The sequence below is a fragment of the Kwoniella bestiolae genome, chromosome 1 (assembly GCF_000512585.2).
Source record: "Kwoniella bestiolae CBS 10118 chromosome 1, complete sequence".
Lineage (NCBI taxonomy): Eukaryota > Fungi > Basidiomycota > Tremellomycetes > Tremellales > Cryptococcaceae > Kwoniella > Kwoniella bestiolae.
The window spans coordinates 7,901,002-7,924,471 of NC_089241.1; the positions used below are offsets into that span (position 1 = coordinate 7,901,002).

Consider the following 23,470-nt stretch of genomic DNA (forward strand, 5'->3'; position numbering starts at 1 on the left):
ACAAGGTTATATGGACATTCTTCTTCTATTTCCATCTTTCACATATATCAATATCCATAACGCGGTTTTCGGGCATTTCCTCCTTGCGAGTGAGGTATCTTGGATGTTAGGAAAATCAAAATGGATGCATGATTCTATATCCAGCAGCCACTTCACATAGCTAGCTACCTGCATGGGATAGCCAAACATGCTTAATCCGTTCAACGTTGGACTAGGGTCAAAGTGGCACACCCCCACCTGGAAATCAGAGGTAGTGCGTACTCCTCTTCTTATTGTGCTGTGGCTGTCTTTCTGATTGGTCCAGTCATTGATTATCAGCTCAGAGTCAGATGGAGAGAATCAGCATACTTTACATCTGAGGCTAAATATACATGCTATGGTCCCGTTGGAAGTCCACACGAATTTTACAAATGAGGTGATTTACTTGACCTGAGATGATTGATGTTCTATCTATCTACATTCCATTCCGTTCCATTCTATCCGCTATGGGAGCAGTATCACCTATCATCCTCCCACTTTATCCTCGGTCCCCCATGCCTGTGCTGAAGCTGAAGCTGGTCCACCTCATCCTCATCTACCATCATATCCCTCTCCCTCCCCTCATGAACGTCATTCGACCATCCCTCGCTCAGCGGGTGCGGAGGACCTAATCCAGGTGGGGAATCGCTGTACGTTATCCCCGATCTCCTTATGATGTCTTCAAGATGGGTGATGTGCGAGACGGCTTTGCGGAGGATGATTGCTTTGGAGTCTGTGGGGAGGGACGAAGGGATAGCTTGCCGGAGGGCTTGGAATCCCGAGTTGATTGATCTATCACAAACATAAATCAGCATCATCACAATACTATTGCACATGCACCGGCACCTCTTATGTCCCTAGACCATAGGCACCCTAGGCATCCTGGCTTTGGTAAGAAGGTTAAATATTACACAACACTCACTCTCGTCTCTTCTGCTCTGACATGAGATGTGCCAACCTCCTCGTTTGACCGGGTGTAGGGGCGACCCCGCCAGCGCTCTCGTCCCCGCCTTCCAACGGTCCCGGGCGTGGATATCCCGCAGTGGCAGATTGACTCCTTGATCTCGCCAGGTTCACTCCCCCACCGCGATGACCATAGGGCGGAACATACGCCATGGGGGGCATGGACGAAGGTGGGAGAGCTCGTAGAGGCGGCGAAGATATATCGTACCCCTGGGGATGATAAGGCCGGTGGGGGGGAAGCGATGATGGATGATCATTAGGCAAGGGTACGGTCGACCCGATATGCGGAGCGGAAGAGGAAGGTCGACGATGAGGTTCGTACATGTCATCATGGGGTTGATACTGGTCCATCTGCCTATTCTGGAGCTGATGCTGATGTTGATGATCGTACACCCGTTCTCTCTCGCCACGAAGCTTGGAGGGACCCGCACTGGGCGATCTCCTCTGCTGATGGGCCGTCTCATAGGGATTGTAAGTCGCTCTTTCCCTCAGATTGGGCGGATACATCCTTGGACTTTCTCTGGCTGTAGAGCCTGAGGAGGAATCGAGGGATGAGGGCGGAGGCATCGATAACGGCTGAGGCGGTGGTGGAGGGAGGGTAGGTGAGCCAGATATGGATTGTAGAGGTGGAAGGGAAATACCACTTGATTTGCCGAGAGATCCGCCAGAGGGGATTCGATGGACTTGTGGTCGATCGCTGCCTCTCCAAGACGAGGAATCATGTTGACTCGTGGACAGGGAGGGGAATTCCCTCTCAATGGGTGAGAGCTGATGAGAGCTGTTCTCGGAAGAAGAGAATTTCAAGGGCGCGATGGAGTTGGGTGGTGGTAAGTGGATTCTGGGTAATGGTTCCCTTTCCCTGTCCCTTTCTTGTTCTCGCTCGGGTTGAGAGGTAGAAGATGTCCTTCGTGAATAAGGGTGTGATCGAGTGTACGAATGGGATATCGTAGGTGATCTCCCTGATGAAGGAGATTCACCTCTGGTTTCTCTAGAAGATCGGGACTGGGTGGGTCGTTCGTATGAATCCCTATGATGATTAGACGAAGAAGACGGTGGCATTCTAGGTATATTTATGGGGATAGGAGCAGACGCTGACGCTGTCATGTCCTTCCTCTTCTCCTCGGTGGGATGGTAGTAATGATTCCGCGGATGAGTCGAGGAAGAACCACTCGACTTTTTCGGCGGGGAGATATCGATGGGTCTGGACGAAGATGGAGAAATTTCCACTGGAGATGTCATATGTGACAAAGACTCTGAAAGATTTCCTCGACTATAAGTATCTTGTAAGATCGTCTGGAGAATGGTCGAAAAATCGAAATTTTTCGATAGATAATAACGTGTGTTGAAGCCTTGTCGAGCGATGAAACGATTTATCCTAATGTGATGTATAGCAGTATGCGATGTACACAAGCAAGAACAACGCCCTCTGGGGGTACCTTTGGCGTCTCAGTGTCGTTTCGTGTCGTGTTTGAGGGGTGGTTTCGTTTCGTCTGCGTCTACCTTGACGTTTCGAAGATTTGGGAGAAGGATGAGGCAAGGAGTTACCTTGATGGGTCAGACGAGTTTAGAGAAGTCTTCTGGTTGTGAAGCAGTTCGAAGTGCTGGAAACGTGAGGTCCAAGCACCTGATCGTACTGATGATAATCGACACAAAAGGAGAGAGTGAAAGATCTCGTCAGCACAATCAAATGAGAATCCGAAAGTCGTGCTTTTTATGAATCCACTCACCTCAAATTCAAGGTTCACGAGATGCAGGTATGACGAAAGACTTGAAAAGCTTCTCCAAGATCCGGATGTGAAGAGAGTTGTAAGTTGTCTGGTTTGTTTCTTGAGAACAACACTAAAACTCCTTGAACCGATAAATGGGCGTTCGAGGGGTGTCTGTGGTGTTTGACTCCTTTGAACAGCGTGTGATGTGTGACAGGTGGATGTGGTTGTGGTGGTGCACGGAGATATTCGGTTTGACCAAAAGTAAAAGTAAAACCAAGAGTCGTGTTCTTGTGTGTGTCTGAAGGAGAAAACCCCAAACAACGACCAAAGTCCGTTGGATTTACCGCCGGCAGAGGCAGGCAGGAAGTTGTAATGAAAAGAGGTCAAAAGGGAACCTCTGTAGATGCGAGGGGGAAGAGGGAGGGTTTGAGGCGAAGTGGGTCGATCAGATGAGGTTATACTGGTTTTTCGTCGATCACGATGTACACCTGCACTGTTAAAAGCTAAAACAAAGGATTCTTCTGCTATGACGTTGCACGCTGATCTCTCCCTTTCTTGTTTGATTTCCCTCTTCTTGACCCCTTGAAGATTAGGTCGATCTTGTGATCCTGTGCTATGAAGATTCTAAATCTGAAGAGCTGAGCTTCGCTTCGAGGTTGAGAACAAAAGGAATATATGTGTTTTTGGCGAAACACAGTCCTTTGAGAGCGTGTTGGACTTTGGATTCCGGTGTTGACCCCTCAAAGCCTATTATGAGCCTAGTAAAGGGAGGGTACGGTACTGTCGATACTTCTCCCGGCGGTTCCGTCTGGTGTATCCCCCTGTGCAACGAAGAAAGGGAAGAGGAAGAACAAAAACAAGGGGAATTGATTGTTCGAATAGAAGAAAAAGGAAAACAACGTGGAGTGATAAAAGGGGCTTTCCTTTTTACCGTTCTGCCAATTTCCTTCCTTTCAAAATAGCAGTCGAAGTAGACAATATAATGATATTTAGGCGAAGTCAATCACGAATTTATCCACGATCAGACTTTGCACTCTTGATCAAGTTTGATCAACTCGTTCCCTCCTTTGAGTGCCGCCGGTCCGAAGTGTGCAGATGCCCTCCAGGTGTCCTCGTGATCGATTCGTACTCGAACTAAAAAAGCAGAATTACTATTTCCGCTTTTCCAGACCAAAAGCTAATCCGTAAGGGGCTGTTCGATGCCAATCCCTGCTTATTCGATTCGATTTTGAGCACTACGGACTACGGATAATTTAAAGGTATGTCTCCGTGTGTGTGGGTTGAGGTGTGTGCGTGTGCGTGTGCTACCCAAGTTTTGATCCGATAACGGCGGTTTATCAAATGACAGATATTGATATTCGGAATTTCTGATAACCGTTTGGTCGATAATGGCAGCCTCTGGGAATGTCGCTAGCGCGTGCGCGTCGTGAAGGAGGTGGCTGCTATTCGTTTCGTCACTTCGTTGTGCTGTTGCCTTGTGAAGGCTCGAATTGATGACCGAGGAGCCACTTCACTTCGAGTTTGACTGAGCGCCCTTGCTTAACCAATAAGAGCTAATTCGAGATCTTGTGAACGCTATGATCTTGCTCAATCCTTTGATCCACAATTACAAACCTTAAGAATGTCCAAAGGTATGTTTTGCGGATATCCAGAGAAGGGTGGCGTTGATATTGAGATTGATGATCTGAACGATGTAGTTGGACGTCTCAATGGCTGAAGCGTCAATGTAGCCTGAAAAGCGGTGTTTGAATACAAAGCTCGAAGTATCCGTCCGTGGCAAGGGTTGTTTCTGTTCCTTACCTCAGGTGAGAGTGCTCTGATCGGCCAGTCGGCTATGGCGTGAGTCGTAAGCGAGCAGCTTCCACCGTATTGAGGAGCTACTGAACTTGTTGAGTTGTTGAGTCGTAAAGTGATTGATGGACGGTAACAAGCAAACAAGCTCACATAGAGAGATGTCGAATAGAATCAGATTGATTGACGTCAATCGGAGCTGATGATGACACAGCGGAAGTGGTGGGATTTAGATCCGAAATAACCTTTATCGATGATGTATGCGAAGACTACGCTAAAAAGGCGCTATATCGGGAATAACTATCAATTGATTGATGATGATACAGTACAACAGACTCGCAAAGAAGAAGAAGAAGAAGAATCAAGGTCAAAAGCGCGAGCTGCCTTGTGTTTGTGGTCGATGTAAATTTAATCTGATCAGACGAATAAGCTATGACACTATGACAGTAATTGATTAAAGATTGTAAGGGTGATCTGACATTCCCTCCCTCCTGACTGCTCTAGTATTTATTTTAATCAAGTTGGAAAGTCGGCAAGTTGTGGAATGAGGAGTGGTAAAGGGGGTATTAACCTCGGCGATCATGCGTGTTACGTTGAATGTTGTTGTTTTACCGACAAGGAGAAATAGAGAAAGGTCAACAGAAGATCAAAGACATTTTTTTAAACTGTGGTAAAACACTAAAAAAGAGGTATGGGTAAGAGGATTACACGAATAATATCATATGCTTATTCCGAACGAGAGCTGATCTCACCTGAAGGAGGCAAAGGAGAAAAGACCTTTTTACGGAATCTTCCATTATAACGTACATTCTTTATTCGGGTAGGGTAGTATCATTACACATGCAGCGGTGACATCTAGGGAAAACGGCGTTGCTTGTGCTGCCTGTCGCTTGACGGGCAGTGCAGGAGGGGTGTGGTACCGTACGTCTTGGAGCGGCTGACCTTCTTTTGATCCCAACAAAGCCAAACCCACAAGTTGGATTCCACACCAGGCTCATGATTCCGATCACACGGGTATGATGATTAAGGGAATCTCATCGTCTTCTTTTCCCTGAACTGGATTTTACGTTAAAACACTTTTTACGCTTTTTTGGTCCTGGTGTTTTTCCCTGCTTCTACCTGGACTATTCCAAAAAGATGAGCCCCAGCCGCTTACCAGCCGCTGATATCTTGACATTCCTGCGAGCGCGCTTAATCCGACCACTAAAGTTGGCAGATGGTACGTTAGAGATCAACGCGATACTTTCCCTCGAAGTCTCGTGCCCGTCCATCCACACTCAGTCGATCAGACGATCTCCGTCCGCAAGCCATCGAACACTCGATGATCGTGCCATTCACAAGGGTTTAGTACTTGGCAGTTGGTGGGTTGACCTCGAGTGACTTCTGCGATAGTCGATATCTGCATTCAGGTCATCATGTTGATCACTCATGTGATCTCTCGGAGGTATGTGATCACGATGGAGATCGTGTAGGGGCAGGTGTACATTGAGGGTCCGGGCATCGTCCGTGGCCTGCTGTCATGGGGTGAGTCGTGTACCAAATGCATGTCAACGAGAACGAGAAAAGAAGGGATCTGCAAGAAAAGAACGTAAGTTGTCTGAATTATCCGTCGTAAAGCCACCTTAAACCCGCCATGATTAGCAATTGCTTTCGTAAAACCGAAATTCCAGAGAATGACTTTTTCGCTTACGTTGATGGCTTCAGAACTGCAAGGTGCAATCGAAACTCTGTCTTTGCTTCTTTCGGATGGACCGATAGGTCTCTTTCAGTCTTTGCTGTTCGTAGCAACATACAGCGTGCACCTCCCGTACCTTGCCCAAGCACGGGTTTCGTCGCCGAGAAAAAGCCAGAAGCCATGTTCAGATCTGATAAGTAAGACAATTTCTCTCAGAGGCTGTGGCCAAGCAAAGCTGACGCGAATGTGGACGGTTCGCACCATTCGTACCATCTTGAAAGTCGGGTCGATCCTGTTCCTCAAGTTACCGAGTGAGGAGTACGCACTCCTTCATGTGTATCGTAATTCTACGCCTTATACAGAGAAAATCTAGCTTAAATTGAACCTAAGACCCAAAAACGACGAACAGCTGATCGACATCGATTACTGTATCCTGTCATTGGTTTTTCCGATCCCGAGGTGAGGTTATGTGAGACGACGACTTATCTCTAAGCGAAATGCCAGAGATCTGTTGCAGCCAATCCATCTTAAAGCCCTCCTTGGCCCACCTCCGAGCTGTACGAGAGGCCAAAGAAGGAGACCGAGATCAACTGTACGAGTACCAGAGTTTTGTATTCATGCTATTCTCGTAATCAGTCCGACTCCTCAGACAGACAGGCTGGGGTGAGACAATCCGATCCAGCGATGGTCTCGCAAGAGAAGATAGGCATCATCGTCATCATCTCCCAACTAACCATTCACGTGATTAGACAAAAGCTTATTAATCCCTCTTTTGTCATTGAATCTGAATTCCGAATGCACGCCTTTGGGGATATCGCTCTATACATAGTAAAGGAGGATTACGTGGTCCCTACATGGGATCTTCTCGGCAACTTGCGGTCCTAACACGCCAAGAGGCTTAGGGTTTGTCACTCGTCCTCTCACTCCATAAACTGCGGGATGTACTCGATATCACTTTGATCAGTAGTGTTTAATTTGACTCCACCTGTTCAGTGACCATGACCAGTAGTCTGGGAGGCTACTTTAGGTGCTATCAGGATTTATCTGACGAAGTACCAAGACTAGCAAGCGTACATTTTTCACATGCAACGTTACCTGACTTCCGCGACGTTTTAGTGGGAAGATTACCCCTTATTCCCGCTTAAAGACCGCATGCGTCATCAAGTAGATCTGATCACGCCGATGCTTGTTCGGTTCGGGACGGAGATCACGTTGATTCCCAAAAGGAATTTTTGCATGCTGTCTCAGTCGTTCTGCTGCTACCCAGCTCGTCGTGCCAATCACAAAGCCAAGCTCATGTGGCAAGGGGCAAAAGGTGTGGACGGACCAACATGTCCGAGGATCTGACGATGTACCTCGACTGGTGGCCAATTCGCGACGGAGGCGGAGGGGCGTGTCCAGATTCGTTTGTCTTCGCATGACGTTCCATCATCACGTTAAATTCAGGACATCGTTGATCACAGCGGCTATGTACCCTGATCTAGAGACTCGGAGAAACAATTACGTACCTATAAAAAATTAAAACACACAAAATACCCGAAGCAAACAAAGGTTTCGATAAGCGATAGGCGAGGCAGCTCCAACAGCAGAGCACTGTAAATCACGAATGGTTACTACGCTATGCCTAATCGTGGCGGTCCTCGATGAGCTGTGCTCTCCTAGTAGGGTCGTGCTTCACTGCGATTCAAGGAGGGATTATCAGATCGAGCCATCCGGCTTGAAACAAGACCGAGGGGGTGGAATGTGGCTTTTCGTGTCTCTTTGTCAGATCTCGTCTGTTTCTCCATTTACAGTTTTCAGTCGAGGTTCCCTGCTCAGGTCGAAGGCAGACTGCTATTGTTCGCTGTCCACTGGCCTCGAACGTAAGTAAAGAATTTAGGTCTCGCATTGGATTGGGGACGTACAACGAGAGCTTTGATGGCTCGCAATGGTAGCTTGGTAGATGTAGATGTACTGTAATCAAATGGCATGACCGAGACCGACCTGAAATCGTCCATGTGATGGCATGAGAAAGGAACTCCTGGGAATGTGTGTGTGTCTATGAGTGAAAGTGAGGTCGATAAGTGGTCATGTGAGACTTCATGAGATAGCCATGTAGATTTGCAAACCCTTCTTCGTCTCTTCCCTCTGAATAGCAGTCTGAACTATCACGAGGTCCTCAGCCAACAACATTGGTTGCCATGTGCACATAGAAAAGCAGAGAAAGGATTCTTTGGTTTCGATGCGCAAACGCAAGAGAAGGCCCGTCATTTGTCTATTCTCCTCGCGCCCCATCGCCTTTGAGCACCCATTGCAAAGGATATTCAGTCCAGAGGGATAGCACCGATGATTATATGGAAAGGAGACAGTAGCAAGCGGGTGGAAGGGATTGAAGAACAGGAATTGGAATCACGATAGCTGAGTGAGCATTCCCTGGACTGAAGTACGTTTCCCACCCCCCATATCTGTGAGCAAAATCCCAATGGCTCGACTGGGCCTGTTGGATAGTTTATCTCACTCGTCTGTCTCTCGGGTTCGTGTGCCGAAAGGTCAGAGCAAGTCAGCAGATATGCAATCAACGGAAACGACTTGGGTCGTGTTATATCAGAAAGGGAATAGCTTGGATATCGCATCGTTACGCGGAAGGTTACAACTTTTGTAGCGGAACGAAGATGATAATCAAAAGAGCAGAATGTGAGGGTTGGAAATAGGTGGCAAAGCTTGCTGAGGTAATGCCTGTCTGGAGGGGGAATGCGGGTAGTATCACTCGTGCGATAGCTGGCGAGAGGGGGACTCAATAAGTGAGTTAGAAGAAGGAGAAGGAGGTTGATAGATATTACAGGACTGGGAGAACGAAGTCAGTCAGCAATAGGGAACAATCCTTCTCGCTTTTACGTCCTCGGCTTACACCAATACATCATTCTCCTCCTTATTCGTTTAATCATGCTCATCACAAAGACGAAACACAGGAGAGCGAGAAGAGGAGCAGAGGATTGCTGAATGATCAAGTGGAATTGAGGGTACACCTTCCGATTTCCTCTGTTCCCTTCACGGCCAGCCCGCACACCCCAGACCATATCTCAGAACCAGCTCTTTCCCTCTCTATCACAAAGATAGACAATACTTCCCTACTCACCCTCCACCCGCTTCTCACCATCATCTTCTGACCCTCACAGGTACAGGTACAGTGATCTATAATCTCTATCATAATCCAAGGAGAGTCACAAATATCGACCGTGAGATCTAGAATTCGTCTTATGAACAATTTTAAGGGTCACCATGTAATCGATTGACTGGCGCTCGCTTTCAAGTTAGAACGCTCCCCGACATCTCATCATGATGCTGTATACCGACTTGATGAGCCGTCACACCTCACACTTATCCTACAACTCGTCGTTATCAAACTTCCACAACAAGAAGAGTTCAGTCGATCAACATCTTCCACTTGCAACAGAACATCCGATGTTGACATGTACGCATTAGATTTAGGCTCACCTGAGTAAATCAGACCAAGTTGACGAGTCAAGATCTTGTCCCTGCATTATTATATATCCTCTGACAGAAACGGGCGTCGTCATCTTCGACTTGTCATCAACGTACGTGGTCTACCATGCGATTGAACAGGTTCCCTCACCGTAGTGGAGGATTAGACATCGTGCCGTAGTCTTCGTACCATACAATTGATAATGTTAGATGATATAATGCATTAAGGTAAAATCTATAATCACCAAGCAGGTATATGCAAAGCACGGTATTTTACTACTTTGAGAGATCCTGGTGGATATAGTCCGTCCATATACTACAGTTATTTCTTATCCCCATAATGTCGAAGAACGACCAAGCGGGAGACGTCCTACCCTAATCTATTCCTCATCACCTTTCTCCTTCTTCTCCGCAGCTCTGTAAAGTTCCTTGTACTTGCCTGATTTCTCGCACAGGGATTTGAACAGCGAATCGTCTTTTCGAAGGAGGTTCTGCGTATCACCCAACATTAATTAGTTAATTACCACAAGCATTTAGAGTACTGTGTGAATTAACGCGACGGCTCACAATGGGCGTATCAAACTCTGCTACCTTCCCATCGGACAGGACCAACAACCTATCGTAATCTATGACAGAAGACAATCGATGTGCGATAGTGAGCAAGGTCGAATCTTTGAACTCTGATCGAATGGCTGCTTGGATAGCTTCATCAGTTGCGAAATCGACCGAGGCGGTAGCTTCGTCCATTATCTGTTGGCCATTGATTACGACAACATCAGCAACTGATTGTACGCATGAATACTCCATACACCGACACTTCGGTGTCTCACACATATGCTCCGAAAATCATCGTAAAGCTGATACACCCTGATGGTCGACAAAGAAGGCGCAATCACTCACAATCAAGTTACTTCTCCTCAACAACGCCCTAGCCATAGCTACTAATTGTCTCTGACCCTGCGAGAAATTACTTCCACCCGCCGACACCTCAGTAGTCAACGTGATGATCGATTTGGCTCCCACCCCGGTAGATCCAGAGGGTACGGGCGAGCTCGCTCTCAGTGCATCTTCAGCGGCCAAAGCTCCCAATCGCTTGGAAGACGGCACTCTGGACGGTACTCGACTTGAAGGTGGGGAGTCGGATGAACCGCCCAAATTGACTCTCGCTAAGGCATCTAGGAGCTCTTCGTCGGTGTGCTCATTGAACGGATCGAGGTTTTCACGAACAGTTCCTGAGAATAAGACGGCATCTACAAGTGCGGAATGTCAGCTCATTTTCAAACCAAGAGTCTACCTGACTGACCTTGCGGGATATAGGTGATTCGAGATCGCTATATCACATCAACTGATCAGCAACACATATCCGTGCTGTGCCTTGTTGATAAGATAGGCTTACCAGATCATCCACCCCAATTTTGGTGATATCAATCCCATCCAACACCACTTTACCTCCATACGGCTCAGTAAATCTTAAAAGACTCATAGCCAGCGTAGATTTCCCACTACCTGTTCTACCTATCAACCCAATCTTCTCACCAGCCCTGATATCGAAAGACCCCTTGAACACGGTAGGTAGATCAGGCGCATATTTGATCTCTAGATCTTGCACGCTCAGGAAATGATCCTTGGTATTCGTTGATGGCCAGTACGCAGGTGGACGATTAGATGGAATGACGGAGGGTGGTTCTTGAGGTAACAACAGGTATTCCTGTACTCGTTCGACGGAGTTGAAGTCCATTTCCAACTGTCCCCAGAATCTTGACACCCAATAACAGGCCGAGACGAAGGACTGAGCAGATACGATGGCCATACCTGCTGATCCGGCTGGCACGGCTCCACTCAGAGCGAATAATGTGGTCAGAAAGACTGAGATGGCGCCAAGAACGTCAAATCGTAGAAGGAGCTGAACATGGGATCTGTGAGCTACTTATGCAGCATGATTAATGGTCGCCAGCTTACCCATCGGTTCATCATCTATACCAGTTGCAACACTTATTCGTCAGCTGCTATTTCATGTGCTATGGCTTGCCCAGACCTACCCAATAATAGTAAAACGCCTGATGAGTCTTGTCGACCTGTTCACATAGTTGCTTCATGAATCTTGCTTCTACAGAAAACGCTCGAACAGAGATGACACCATCCAGGAGTTCGGCAAAACCGGAGCTACAGTAGAGTCAGCTTATATATCCGCAAGAAGGGAGAGAGCTTACAATATAGGGGATTTGAGCTACAGTATGACATCAGCTTATATCGAAACATTTTAACGGTTGAAACAGCTCACAGTAGCTTCCAATCTTCTCAAGCTTCTTCCGACTCTCAACTATCGCAACTTCATCAGCAATTACTTCCTTTCCATTCGGGAACAACTCACGTAAACAACGGAGTATTGGTAGTACAAGTAACTGATGACAGCGGCAGGGACCAAAAACCATGGTACGATAGCAGCCACAACGACCTATAGGCCAGATCACTTTCAGCTACGGTCCAGGAATTCTAATGAGTGATACACTCACGATCGCACCGATCAAACTTGCTACGTAAATGATGACAGTTCTCAGAGCACCATTGAGGGATGTATCGATGGTTTCGACATCTTGATATCGATATTTGGTCAGCTCCCATACATCTCTGTGGTGCTGAGGTTGGTTGACTCACCTCGAGAAAATCGGTTGATGATTCGGCCCACAGGGGTAGTATTGAAGAATCGCACGGTAGCTACGAGAGTACGTCAGTCGAGATATCATGTCTGAGAACAGCTGAACTCACATCGCATAACTCTGTTGAGAAGTCTGTCATGAAGATGACTAGAACGAGCAAGGGCGTCAGCTTGGCCACCTTCCTTTGGTTCACAGTGCACATGGCTTACATAGCAGCACGATAAGAGCTCCAAGATCCCACTGCACTGGATGCCACGCCGAAGAGAGCCGCACCGAGCACTATCGAGGCGTGTCAGCTATGGTTAGAGGCAGCTGGATTACAATACGACCTAAGCTTACCAATGCCAGTATAGACGGTCAAGTAAAAGCCAGGATTCGTCTGAGCAGGTGGGAAATAGGACTTGATCCCCTTCATTGCTTGAGCCGTTCCGGTAATATTGGACATCATCACTTGGGTGGTATGGTGCAAGACATGTTGATGCAAGTCTGTGTGATGGTAATGTTGCGTGTTGTCCATCACGGCAGGCTTGAAGAGGGTGAACAGGGTATCATGGGTCGTCGATTGGGTATTATAAGCTACGAACGGATTGACAGGTCAGTTTCGTTGCCACATTCAGCGGAAGTACAAGCTTACCTTCTCCCCATACTTTGAGCCACCATCGCTCAGCGATAGTCAACCCCTGATTGAGCACTGTGGATTCAAATGCGAGATTTATTAGTTCGTGAAGTTAGAAGACAAGCGAATGGAGACTTACAAAGAATGAGAAGAGTCCACGCCCAAGTAACATAAGTAGCAGCAACGATATAAAGCTTGTACGTTTCCCATTTAACGTTCCCGATAGCTCTTTCCTCATCTAGGAGTATTCCAGTAATGTCAGTATACACAAAGGACGGTGGACAACGGTACATACCTTGAATCAATTTCTTTCCTGGTCCTTTCTTCTTGACCTTCTTCTCAGCAGCATCGACGGTCTCGACTTCATCTTCGACCTCTTCTTTAGCTACGATAGCTTCAGATTTAGTCACCTCAGCTTCTTCCAACGCGACTAAACCATCTAATTCTCCCGCTGCGCGAAGCTCATCAGGTGTACCTTGAGCATCGATCCGGCCATCAAGAATTCGGACAAGGTAATCAGAGGAGGGGAGGAGAAGTTCGACGTGATGAGATACCAGAATCTATCGTCACAAAGAGTAAGCTGGGTACATCCACTAGCTACATTCAGCGGGGACAACCGCTCACAATCGTACGACCCTTGAGTATAGGTCCATTCAGGCATTTATCGGTAAGGTGTTTGGCAGTATGCGAATCGACAGCTGCGAGTGGATCATCAAGTAGGACGTGCTGGGTATAAGAGTATACAGCTCGAGCAAGGGCAACTCGCGCTTTCTGACCACCACTGTGCAAGAACATTGATCAGTATCGAAATAGTACTCTACTTTACCACAGCGACGTACCTCAGCGATACCTACACGGATTCACTAGTATCAGCAGATTTCCGATCCAGATCGATACTACCACACTCACCCCTTTGGCCCCAATCTCAGTCTGATCACCATCTTCAAGCATATCCAAATCGGGATCTCTAACGCAGTTTCACGATAAGCATCTACCGTTCCGCACCCAGTCACTTGTCATATACCCGACAAACTCACAAAGCACAAGCTTCCAGAACCATCTCATATCTATCTTCATCGAACTCCTCTCCAAACAGGATATTATCCTTGATACTCTTCTGCTGCAACCAGGGAGTCTGAGAGGCATAGGCAATCGAATTTCTCAGACCATCTTCGTTGACTTGCGTGTAATTCTTGGGTAGATACGATTTGCCACTGAGCAATTCCATTTCACCCAGCAATGCGACCAAGATGGCAGTTTTACCCGATCCGGTGGGACCAGTGATGACTGATAATTTACCTATCGGGAAGTTCACATTCAAATCCGACAAGGTGAAGTAAGTCTCTTCTTCCTCGTGGGGCGAATCAGTAGAATCTACCGCGGTGGTACTTGTACTTCTTTGGGGTGAGGGAGGTTCGACTGTGGTTGATGGTTTGGAGCTGGCAGCTGAAGAGACAGAGGTATCGGATTGTTTACCCGTGTTCCATCTGAAGGAAGCGTTCTCAAATGAGATCTTGGTGGGAGCAGTATCTTTAGGATCGGACGATCGTTTGAGTGAACAAACCCAATCAGGAACCTCATCTTCAGCTAGGAAATCTTCTATACGCTTGACCGAAACGTGAGCTTGAAGAAGGATGACCACGAAAGTAGGTATAACGTTGAGGGGCATTCGCAACATCGAAAACAAAGATATGGCGGTGAAGGCGACGGACACGGTTAATTCTCGTTTGGCAATGACGATGTAGCAGAAGAAGGAAACTAGCGTGACGAAGATTGGAGCCAGTGACCAAAGAAGGGAGAACCAAATTCCGTTGAACAACGACCGGACCATTTGTTTCATTTCTTTGGCTCTGGCGTCAGCCGCCCGGTTCTTCCATTGTTCGATCCAGGCGAAGAACTTGATGAATTGGATGGCGCCGATTAACTCGTTCATCACGCCGATTCTCTTGTCTCTAGCTTTGAGAAGTTCTTGAGTAATCTTAACGCTTCGTTTGGAAACGAACGAGTTGAGCGGTGTAGCTACGACCAGTACGACTACACCTGCGAAAGCGGACCAGCCCAAAATATTGTATAGGAATACAGAGGCCACGATGATTTCGAAGGGTGCACCGTAGATGTAGTATCCACCACTGACAGTGTTTCCAATCCGGTTGGTATCACCTAAGGACCAGAGCATTCGTTAGCTTTGACGATCTTCGTTTCAACTATGCTATCAAGCTCACCAGCCATAAGGTTGACCACTTTTCCACTATCCGCATTACTCTTCTTTTCAACTTTGCCACCTTCCTTATCCTTGTTCTCGTCTTCCTTAGCGGCTACCACACCAGATGCATCTTTTCTTCTGAGGGCTTTATCATAAATCGCAGCTGTCAATTCAGCTTTGATCCTGACCGTCGCTCTTCGACCATGCCAGAGGTGCAGGAGATCGACCAAGGCCTAGGGAGAATGATGGGTAATTCAGCTTGTGAAACATGGAAACTTTTCAACAGCTGACTCACCTTCAAGGTGGAAGCCAAGAAAGCGAGGAAAGCGAAGATGTAGGCTTGAGACATAGCTTTAGGTGATTTGTTATCCAACCCATCCCTGTGACATATATCTTATCAGCTCAGATTCCACACTGCTCGGTCAAATGATCGAGTTCGAGCAATGTCAAGCTGACTCACAAGATCTTCTTAAGAAAGTAAGGACCAGCATAGTTGAAAACCACCGCCAACAGGGTCAATCCAGCATCCAATCCTAGATCCAGCTTATTAGCCAAGAAGATCTTCTTCAGCAAGGAGCTAGTCTGCAGTTGTCTAAATCTGTCAAATACGACCGAAGTCTGTTGAGTCAAGGACAGTTTGGGTAGATCTTCAGGTTCCAGTTCCTTTGATGCTCCCTCCAAGATGAACTTGTTTACCCAGTTGAAGGATAACCACGAGTAAAGCGTGACGTCGTCATCTAATGATACTTCGGGCTATAAGATGAACAAGGTGTCAATATCAGTCTTTGTGTAAAAGACACAACACAAACGAAGAGGAGGGAGGACCTCACCAATCTCGAAAGGACCTCTGGACCGGACAACTTCAACCCAAACAACACCAACAACATTATCGACACACAGAGGATATTTCCGATCTCCAATATGAATTTCGATTTGGTCGCCCACAGTGGAAGTTGATGTGTAATCGTGCTGATGTACCACGCATTACCTATAGAGCAGAGTGATATGCCTAACAAGATAAACAGAATGACGATTGTGGAGTATGGTGGGTTGGTTAACGGTCTTATGGTGAATTGGAGGAACAATGCAAGCTATTCCATCTCGTCAACTATGGAGATCTTGAGGCAAGTCGGAGTACGAGAAGCTGAGATGAACTTACCCAAACAACGATCATACCAGCTGACGCTAATATATCGATAACCTTATTACCGCCATCTCTATGAGCGACACTCAGGATCTGCCAGCCTGTTATACCGGTCCATAAAGACGCTTCTATCAATGAGAATGAAGCCAAGATAGCTTCTCTCCAGACGTTAGGTCTTCTTTTGTATTCTTCATTTCGTTGAGAACTTGTGGGTGGTTCAGAAGGTACCAATGACTCGAGGGGTACGAGGTCGGATACGAGGGAGGTGAAGAATCGTCTGAGGGGTTTGAAGAGGGGAAGAGAGATGAGGAAGGTGAGTAGGAGGATGGATAGGGAGGAGATGGTTCGTATGGAAGCGAGTGTAGGGGGTGAGAATGCCTGAAAGTTGGATTCAGCTTTCATTCTGAGTTTTTGTTTCTGTTTTGATTCGGTAGTTGTCTGATATGAAGAAGGAAGATGGGAGGGGGGGGGGACAGAGAGAGTAGAAAATGACTCACTGAAACTTCCTTCATTATATACGTATACCTTAAGTTGTGATCATAAAGTGGTCCATGCGTTGTTTGTTGAATAAACAAGCTAACAATCGAAAGAGACCTGTACGGTCAGACGACTCAAAGGAACACTACTGCTACTACCCTAATCACCACCCACTGATGACTACCAACTACTGTCGATTCTGCAACAAGAGAAGAGCCGAGAATCGTGAAGGGGGTGTAAACAAGCGTGTTTTATGTACTGTGTTTGTCTTTTCCGATGTCGTTGCTGTTGTTGATGTTGTCGTCAAAGTGGGTATCTGTGTCTGCTTGATTGACTTTGATTGTGTGTTGGTATCCCATCCATCGATGGTACTGACGTTGATGTTGTATATATCCGTGAACAACTTTATCAACGCGTTACAACAATCAATCTTACCACACACGGAATTCCGGAGATCGCCGTTTCCCGAACAAAATTCACCAAGCTTGGACCTTTATCTCCCACATGGAAATCACATGTCACTACATAAACTCAACTTCCCCCTACCCACGACCGAGCATGCCTACTCTTTTCAAACCTGTCGCACGCCTTAATCGATCCTCTCAATAGTTGATATTTTCGTCAAACCTTGATAATCCATGTCCACATACACATACATGTCAACATCATTACTCATTCCCTATAAAATCATATTGAAACAACATCATCATCCATGCACATCTAGTTCAACGTCCGTACCGCTACTACAGATCACCCAGGAATATATACAGAAGGTCACATACTCCGAATAATCCGCCATGTCACACGAAGCAGATAGAGAATTAGCCAGGTTATGGAGAGTGTCACGAACGGTCCATGAGATGGTCAGGGATAGGGTGAGTGGTGATCATCCCAATTGACACAGCGGGTGAAGGGGCAGGGAGTACTACGGCTGCAATACACGTACCATGGTACTGACACAATTATGATGGATACGCAGGGATACTTGGTAGCAGACTACGAAGTGGATGTACCCTTTGAGCAATTCAAGAATGATTTCGGAGCTACAGGATCAGTCGAGTGAGTATCGCTTGTCCTACCTTCCCCATCTTATCCGCTTCACTACATGAGACGATTGATGCTGATGCTGATGATGCTGGCGTCTAGTCGAGGACCCATGAGTTTCTCGGTGAAACATGGTGAAGACGAAGGAACATTATATGTGTATTTCTGTGCGGAGAAGAACGTCAGTAAGGCAGCTATGAAGACGTGAGTGCGAGCTCGATTGGCTTGATCATGTTACTCGATACCCGCATCGCATTATGATGCTTCCTGAGGCTCGATAGCGTAGGGGGGCGGAGCTGAGAGAGGCGGCAAAGGAGAATGAAGGGATGGGATAACCACCGAGAGCAATTCGACGATGGAGAAGCCTTACCTTTGCTGTGCAGACATCGGTGGCGAGATGCGATAATGGCATGGATATACATGCTAACTCATATATTCCTCACACAGATTCATAACCTCGATGGACAAGATAGGAGCCAAAAGGGGAATAATCATCTGGTCCGAAAAGATGTCACCAGCAGCTAAGAAGGTAGGTGTTCTTCTCGACCAAATCAAAAATCTTCTTAGTCCGTCTCAAATACGACGTCACACTCGCCATGGCATCATAACCCTCACATACACTTATGATAACATTGACAGACGAGCTGATTGTTCTCTGCTATCACAGACCCTCCAGGAATTAGCGTCAGAATATCATCTAGAAGATTTCCAAGAATCCGATTTGTTGGTTAATATAACGAGGCATTTCTTGGTTCCAAAACATCAGATCATGAGGAAAGAGGAGAAAGACCAGTTGATCAAGCGATAGTGAGTGCACGTTCATCTGTGCAAATGCACTGCGATACTGCGATCTCAGGAAGAGAATAGATGTATAAATGGGGTCCGTGGTCTTGGTTCTGATCTATATCCTTGATCAACCATACATATCTGTTTCTGAAATCATTGTTGAAAAGCCATAGTGACAACTACTGATCTGATCATACTCGTACGCAGCCGTCTCAAAGAAACCCAGTTACCCCGAATAATGATAACGGACCCCGTAGCTCGATATTACGGTATGAAGCGTGGGCAGGTCATGAGGATTGAGAGAGCCTCGGAGACTGCTGGGCGGTGAGTCCACTTTCCTTTCCCCTGAGGTCGTTTGCTGATGGCATGATGGATGACTGAAATAGATATATCACTTATCGAATCTGCATGTGATTGGGGTGTGTGTATCAGCGAGAAGGGTGGGTTGGTCAGAGCAGATTGGGTTTCTTATTCTCGTAGAAGGGAACGGTCATTAGATATATTATTATACTATATCATGTATGAATCTCATTATTACATATGTTACGGAGCCGTCCATGACATAGCATACTACTCACACGGCACCTGAATCTTGAACAAGAAGGTATCTATCTCACTGCATCGTCCGGAGCTTTAACTGCCTTGAAATCTGTACTGGTCTTGCTGCGAGGCGTAAGCACGATAGGCTATATGTGCAAGATATCATGATCGAGTCATACGATGTAATGTAATGTAAGATACCTCTACCCTACGAAATTCTATATAGGAGAGAGAGATAATCCTCTTCGGATAGCCATGACCGATTAAATAATTTAGAACCAGAAGAAGAAAGGGGAGGAAAAGAAACGAAAACCAAGTTACCCAATGATAAGAGATCGAATGAAACCCTCCAAATTAGGACGGTACGAGCAATTGATGGTATTCTATAATCAACCATAATTCCAACGTGATTTTAAGAAGTAGTACCCCCCTGCGCCTGTTCAGACTTAGACCCAATCCACCGTAATCTATATAGCCGTCATCGTACTCTCCGTCGAATGACCCCTCTTAGCCAACCCCTGACCACCTTCTACCACTACCCCCACGGTCTCCTGAGGATCCACATCGGAGGTAATTGTGCCTGTTCCATGGAGGGCGGGCTTACGTCTTATAGCCTTGTCGTCTCGCTGTTTACGCATCCATGCGCCCTGTAATGTAGAGTCAATATTGGTTGATCAGTACTGGTTCATTCATGATGTTTCCACAAGAAACCCAAGCTCTAATCCTGTATCACCTCCTGGCGCTATGCTCTTATCAAATGATTCCACCTGCTCTCCCCTGATCGTCATACATCCCACTCCACAAACAGGAGTACCCTCAAACATCACATCACTACACCTCATCTACAAAGTACCTCCCTCTGACCCCTCATTGCTCAATCCACGACAAAACAACCACACTCACATCCTTAGGTCTCCTCTTCTTCGCCCAAGCCTCTTCCAGCGCCCTCTGCTCAGCTATCCTCCTCTCCAATCCCTTCCTATCGTCGAACACTGGTCCTCCTACCCTAAATTCCCCAGGGTTCGCATTGGCCTCTGCACCGGATCCGACAGGCGAGGAAGAGACGAGCGAGTCGGGAAGGGGTTCGTGGTACCCTACGCCTGCTAGGGCGGAGAAGAACACTATTGTGCAGCTGGAGGACAGGTGTCAGTGTGTGTGGTTTTGTACATAACACGGGGGAGGGGTATGGCATGGTGGATACAAGCTGCAGATTGAGTGATCCACCCCTCTCCAAACACTTCCAAGATAATATAATTCCCATAACCCGTCCAGAGTGATGGTTCTTCAACTTCCTCTCTCCAGCACAACCCCCACTCACCTGAAGAAAACCAACAAAAACGGTAAATTCCCCCTCCTAACGGCCCTCATGAACCTCCCTCCAATAGCCTTCCCAACCCTCTGAGGCGTCAGACTCGCCCATCCCACAGCTCCTCCATGTATCCCCTGTCCAGAACCAGACAAGGATTTATCGAGGGGTATGGGCCCATTCGAGTGACCCGGTGGATCGTTGAAAGCGAAAGTCGGTCGAGTGGGGGACGGACTGGGCGATCGTTGGGTCAGACCTAGACCCCCCGCTGGGTTGGAGGTAGACGAGGAGGAGGGTCGACCAGCTTCGGCGGATATGTATGTTGAGGCATTGCGGGCGTGCCCCGAGGAGGAAGAGGAGGACATGACGCGTTGAGGAAGGAGTGAGAAGGGTCTTTGCCTGCAAAGAGCCTGGAGATTGGAGATTGATATGGATATGGGGGTGTGATCGCTGCTAGGTTGAGTAGGGACGGTGAGATGATGCTCCTTTGGCTATGGTACGAAGTGAGATGTAGATGTTGAGACGATGTTGATGAATGCAACTGCTTGTTGTACCATGTCAACGTGAATTCTGATACATCAGTGTACTCGTACAAGTAAGATTTGTTGTGGCGTTAGGGTGTGGCATACATTACGTAATATTGTCAAACAACCCTGAACACGCAGCATACTCCTCCAACTATACTGCAAGCTGCTGATCATCGTGATATCAATTAGATGCATACATATGGTATGAATAGAGAATGATGGCACAGAGAACAGACTGTACATTCCATAGCTGAATAAAAAAGATAGCAAGGCCATGTATCACTCTTGACTGGGAGATACTTCCCCACAAATCGAGATTGAAATCGCAACCCAAACCCCTACCATCCACCCACACCCAATCCCCACCCATCACCCGCTTCCTCCTTCCCATCACCCTCAGGTCCAGGAACAACAGTATTCTTCCCAAATACCTCCCTAAGATCGACCCCTCTACCAGCCTCCCCTCCATCCTTCTTCATCTTCGCCTTCAACTTCTTCTTCTTTTTAGCGTCCAATTGGACTTCCTCGCCCCTCGCATTGATCTCTATGAGTCCTACCACCGCATCTCTATGCTTGGATTTGTCCTTCTGCGAGGTAGCTTCATCGGTTGTTGATTTGGGTATTCTCGAGGAATCCGTTATATCTTTATTACTCTGCAGAGGAGCAGGAGTAGCAGGAGGGGAAGGCACACGAGTACGTTTCTGCTTCTTACTCCTCTCTTCGGTAGAGGTAGAGGTAGAGGCAAGGGGCGGTTGATCATTATGTTTCCTCTTTTTTGATTCTGTCTTCTCCTTTTCCTTCTTCATCTTCTCAGGCTTGACTCGTTTCACCTTGATGGCTTCTTCTCCCCCCTCAACCTTCTCAATTTCTTCCAAGCCTTCTTTAACCTCAGCACCACCCCACTTCCTCATCTCCTTATTCTCAGTCATATTCGATCCAGAAGGCTTAGGCTTCGCCCCCTTCTCCCTATGCTTTATCTTCCTCTCTGAAATCTCACCCTTCCTCTTTCGCTCGATAATTCGCTTGGCATCTATAATCTGCAAATTAGGTAATCCCTCCGAGTTCTGCAACAACTCCACATAATTTGGAGTAGTGGAAGTAAGAGGGTTGGAATGTAATGACAAGGATCGTAAATGGTCCCATCTTACTCCCTTCTTGCCGGGGTAGGAGGAGAGCCCGAAGATGATTTTAACACTTTCGAAAGATAATGAGCAGTTCCCCAGATCCAGTACTTCCAGACCATCTCCATATTCGTTCTCCTTCTTCCCTACGAGAGATAAGGGACCTTTGCCCCATGTCACGATGTGCGGTGGGAGGTCGGTGAGGAGTGGGAGGTTGTTCATCTTCACGTCTCGCAGGAGGGGGAGGGAGCTGAGGTTGGGTAGAGAGTCGGAAGTGAGTTTGGGGCAGTGTGAGAAGGTGAGTTTGGATAGGTGGTGTAGGGATGAGAGGGATGAGGGGAGGGCGAGGAGGTTGGGTGAATGGGAGATTACTGTGTTGGGCGTCAGCATAATGTTCCTGTTGTTGAGGAGAGCAATGAGTTGAGGTATATTTGGAATCATGGGTATGTTTTATGCGGAGAAGGGTATCAGAAGACTCGGTAGATAGGTAGTACTGAGAAAACGTTCACTCACTCAACGAGTTCAACTCTTTCCATCCACTCAAAACATCCTCATCCAACTTCGTCCAATCGTTATTCATAGCTACCAAAGCCTTCAGCTTTGGAAATCTACTTAAGCTCGACGGTAGAACCTTCAAACCACATCCTTTAATATTGAGGACTATTCCATCCAGATATGTATCAGCTAAGGCCCTGAGTGTATTTCGGATAGATATCACGATGTTAGAAATATTGACGAGGAGGGTGAAACAACATACCAGCCAGTTCCTCCAGCCCACCCACCTCTTCCCACCCCCTCTCAATCTGACACCCATTCAAACTCAACCAAGTCACCCCCTTGGCATCTTTCAGAAAACTAACATCCCTCACTCCACTCCCACTCAGATCCACCCTACGTACATTCGCCAATACCTCAGCGGGGGGAGGAATGGGAAAGGGTGTCTGTGAGTAAATGAGTGCAGAGGAAGTACGTATAGCCTTGGGAACGTATAGACTGGGATCTTTCGATTGTTCTTCTCTCTTGTTCCTGTCTTTCCTCCTTGGTTTGGTCTTGACAGGGTCGTCTTTACGTTGTTGGGTTTCTGGTTGGGTTTTGGAAGGTCCAGCTTGGGGTTGTTGAGCTTGAGAAGCGGTTTGTTGAGCGGCAGATTGAGCTTTCAGGGCTCGTTTCTTGCTTCTTGCTGCTCCTCTGTCCATGTTGGGTATTGCTTTGTCTCTGTTGTATCAGTTCGAGTCTGAATGGAGTGTATGGAGTGTACAATGAAAGCAAAGTGATCCATGATTCCCAGTCCCAAATCCTCTACTCTAATCGTACCCCAACATTTTGCAACTGACCAGGCGATCGTTATAATTGGTCACGTGACACAGCGTTTTCCCCTAGGAATTCATCTCAAACTCGTAAACTCATCAAATACCAACCCAGTTCTGACCT

General features: G+C 47.1%; 5 protein-coding genes across 5 annotated transcripts; 1 reads left to right on the forward strand and 4 right to left on the reverse strand.

Annotated features, from left to right (window-relative positions):
• Positions 1-497: 497 nt before the first annotated feature.
• On the reverse strand, positions 498-2,220 carry I302_102962 (uncharacterized protein; the record flags this gene model as incomplete). The annotated part of the gene is made up of 2 exons (XM_019188331.1): positions 498-810; positions 941-2,220. The coding sequence occupies 2 exons, from the start codon at positions 2,218-2,220 to the stop codon at positions 498-500; spliced, it is 1,593 nt and encodes a 530-aa protein (XP_019051209.1).
• Positions 2,221-9,998: 7,778 nt separating this feature from the next.
• I302_102963 (uncharacterized protein) lies at positions 9,999-16,640 on the reverse strand (the record flags this gene model as incomplete). The annotated part of the gene is made up of 27 exons (XM_019188332.1): positions 9,999-10,109; positions 10,186-10,368; positions 10,519-10,868; positions 10,922-10,949; positions 11,015-11,521; positions 11,578-11,592; positions 11,658-11,781; positions 11,829-11,845; positions 11,900-11,938; positions 11,990-12,073; positions 12,132-12,211; positions 12,274-12,333; positions 12,385-12,422; positions 12,485-12,554; positions 12,615-12,851; positions 12,910-12,966; positions 13,031-13,129; positions 13,187-13,451; positions 13,516-13,672; positions 13,731-13,741; positions 13,801-13,858; positions 13,929-15,051; positions 15,114-15,327; positions 15,390-15,474; positions 15,555-15,847; positions 15,925-16,185; positions 16,254-16,640. 27 exons carry the CDS (start codon positions 16,638-16,640, stop codon positions 9,999-10,001), a joined length of 4,953 nt encoding a protein of 1,650 aa, XP_019051210.1.
• An 872-nt stretch (positions 16,641-17,512) lies between these two features.
• Positions 17,513-18,959, forward strand: I302_102964 (uncharacterized protein; the record flags this gene model as incomplete). The annotated part of the gene is made up of 7 exons (XM_019188333.2): positions 17,513-17,590; positions 17,695-17,774; positions 17,862-17,963; positions 18,207-18,288; positions 18,427-18,566; positions 18,753-18,869; positions 18,932-18,959. The coding sequence occupies 7 exons, from the start codon at positions 17,513-17,515 to the stop codon at positions 18,957-18,959; spliced, it is 627 nt and encodes a 208-aa protein (XP_019051211.2).
• A 593-nt stretch (positions 18,960-19,552) lies between these two features.
• Positions 19,553-20,756, reverse strand: I302_102965 (uncharacterized protein; the record flags this gene model as incomplete). Its single annotated transcript, XM_019188334.1, has 3 exons — positions 19,553-19,732; positions 19,989-20,217; positions 20,404-20,756. 3 exons carry the CDS (start codon positions 20,754-20,756, stop codon positions 19,553-19,555), a joined length of 762 nt encoding a protein of 253 aa, XP_019051212.1.
• Positions 20,757-21,256: 500 nt separating this feature from the next.
• On the reverse strand, positions 21,257-23,235 carry I302_102966 (uncharacterized protein; the record flags this gene model as incomplete). Its single annotated transcript, XM_019188335.1, has 3 exons — positions 21,257-22,410; positions 22,553-22,699; positions 22,797-23,235. 3 exons carry the CDS (start codon positions 23,233-23,235, stop codon positions 21,257-21,259), a joined length of 1,740 nt encoding a protein of 579 aa, XP_019051213.1.
• Between the last annotated feature and the right edge of the window lie 235 nt (positions 23,236-23,470).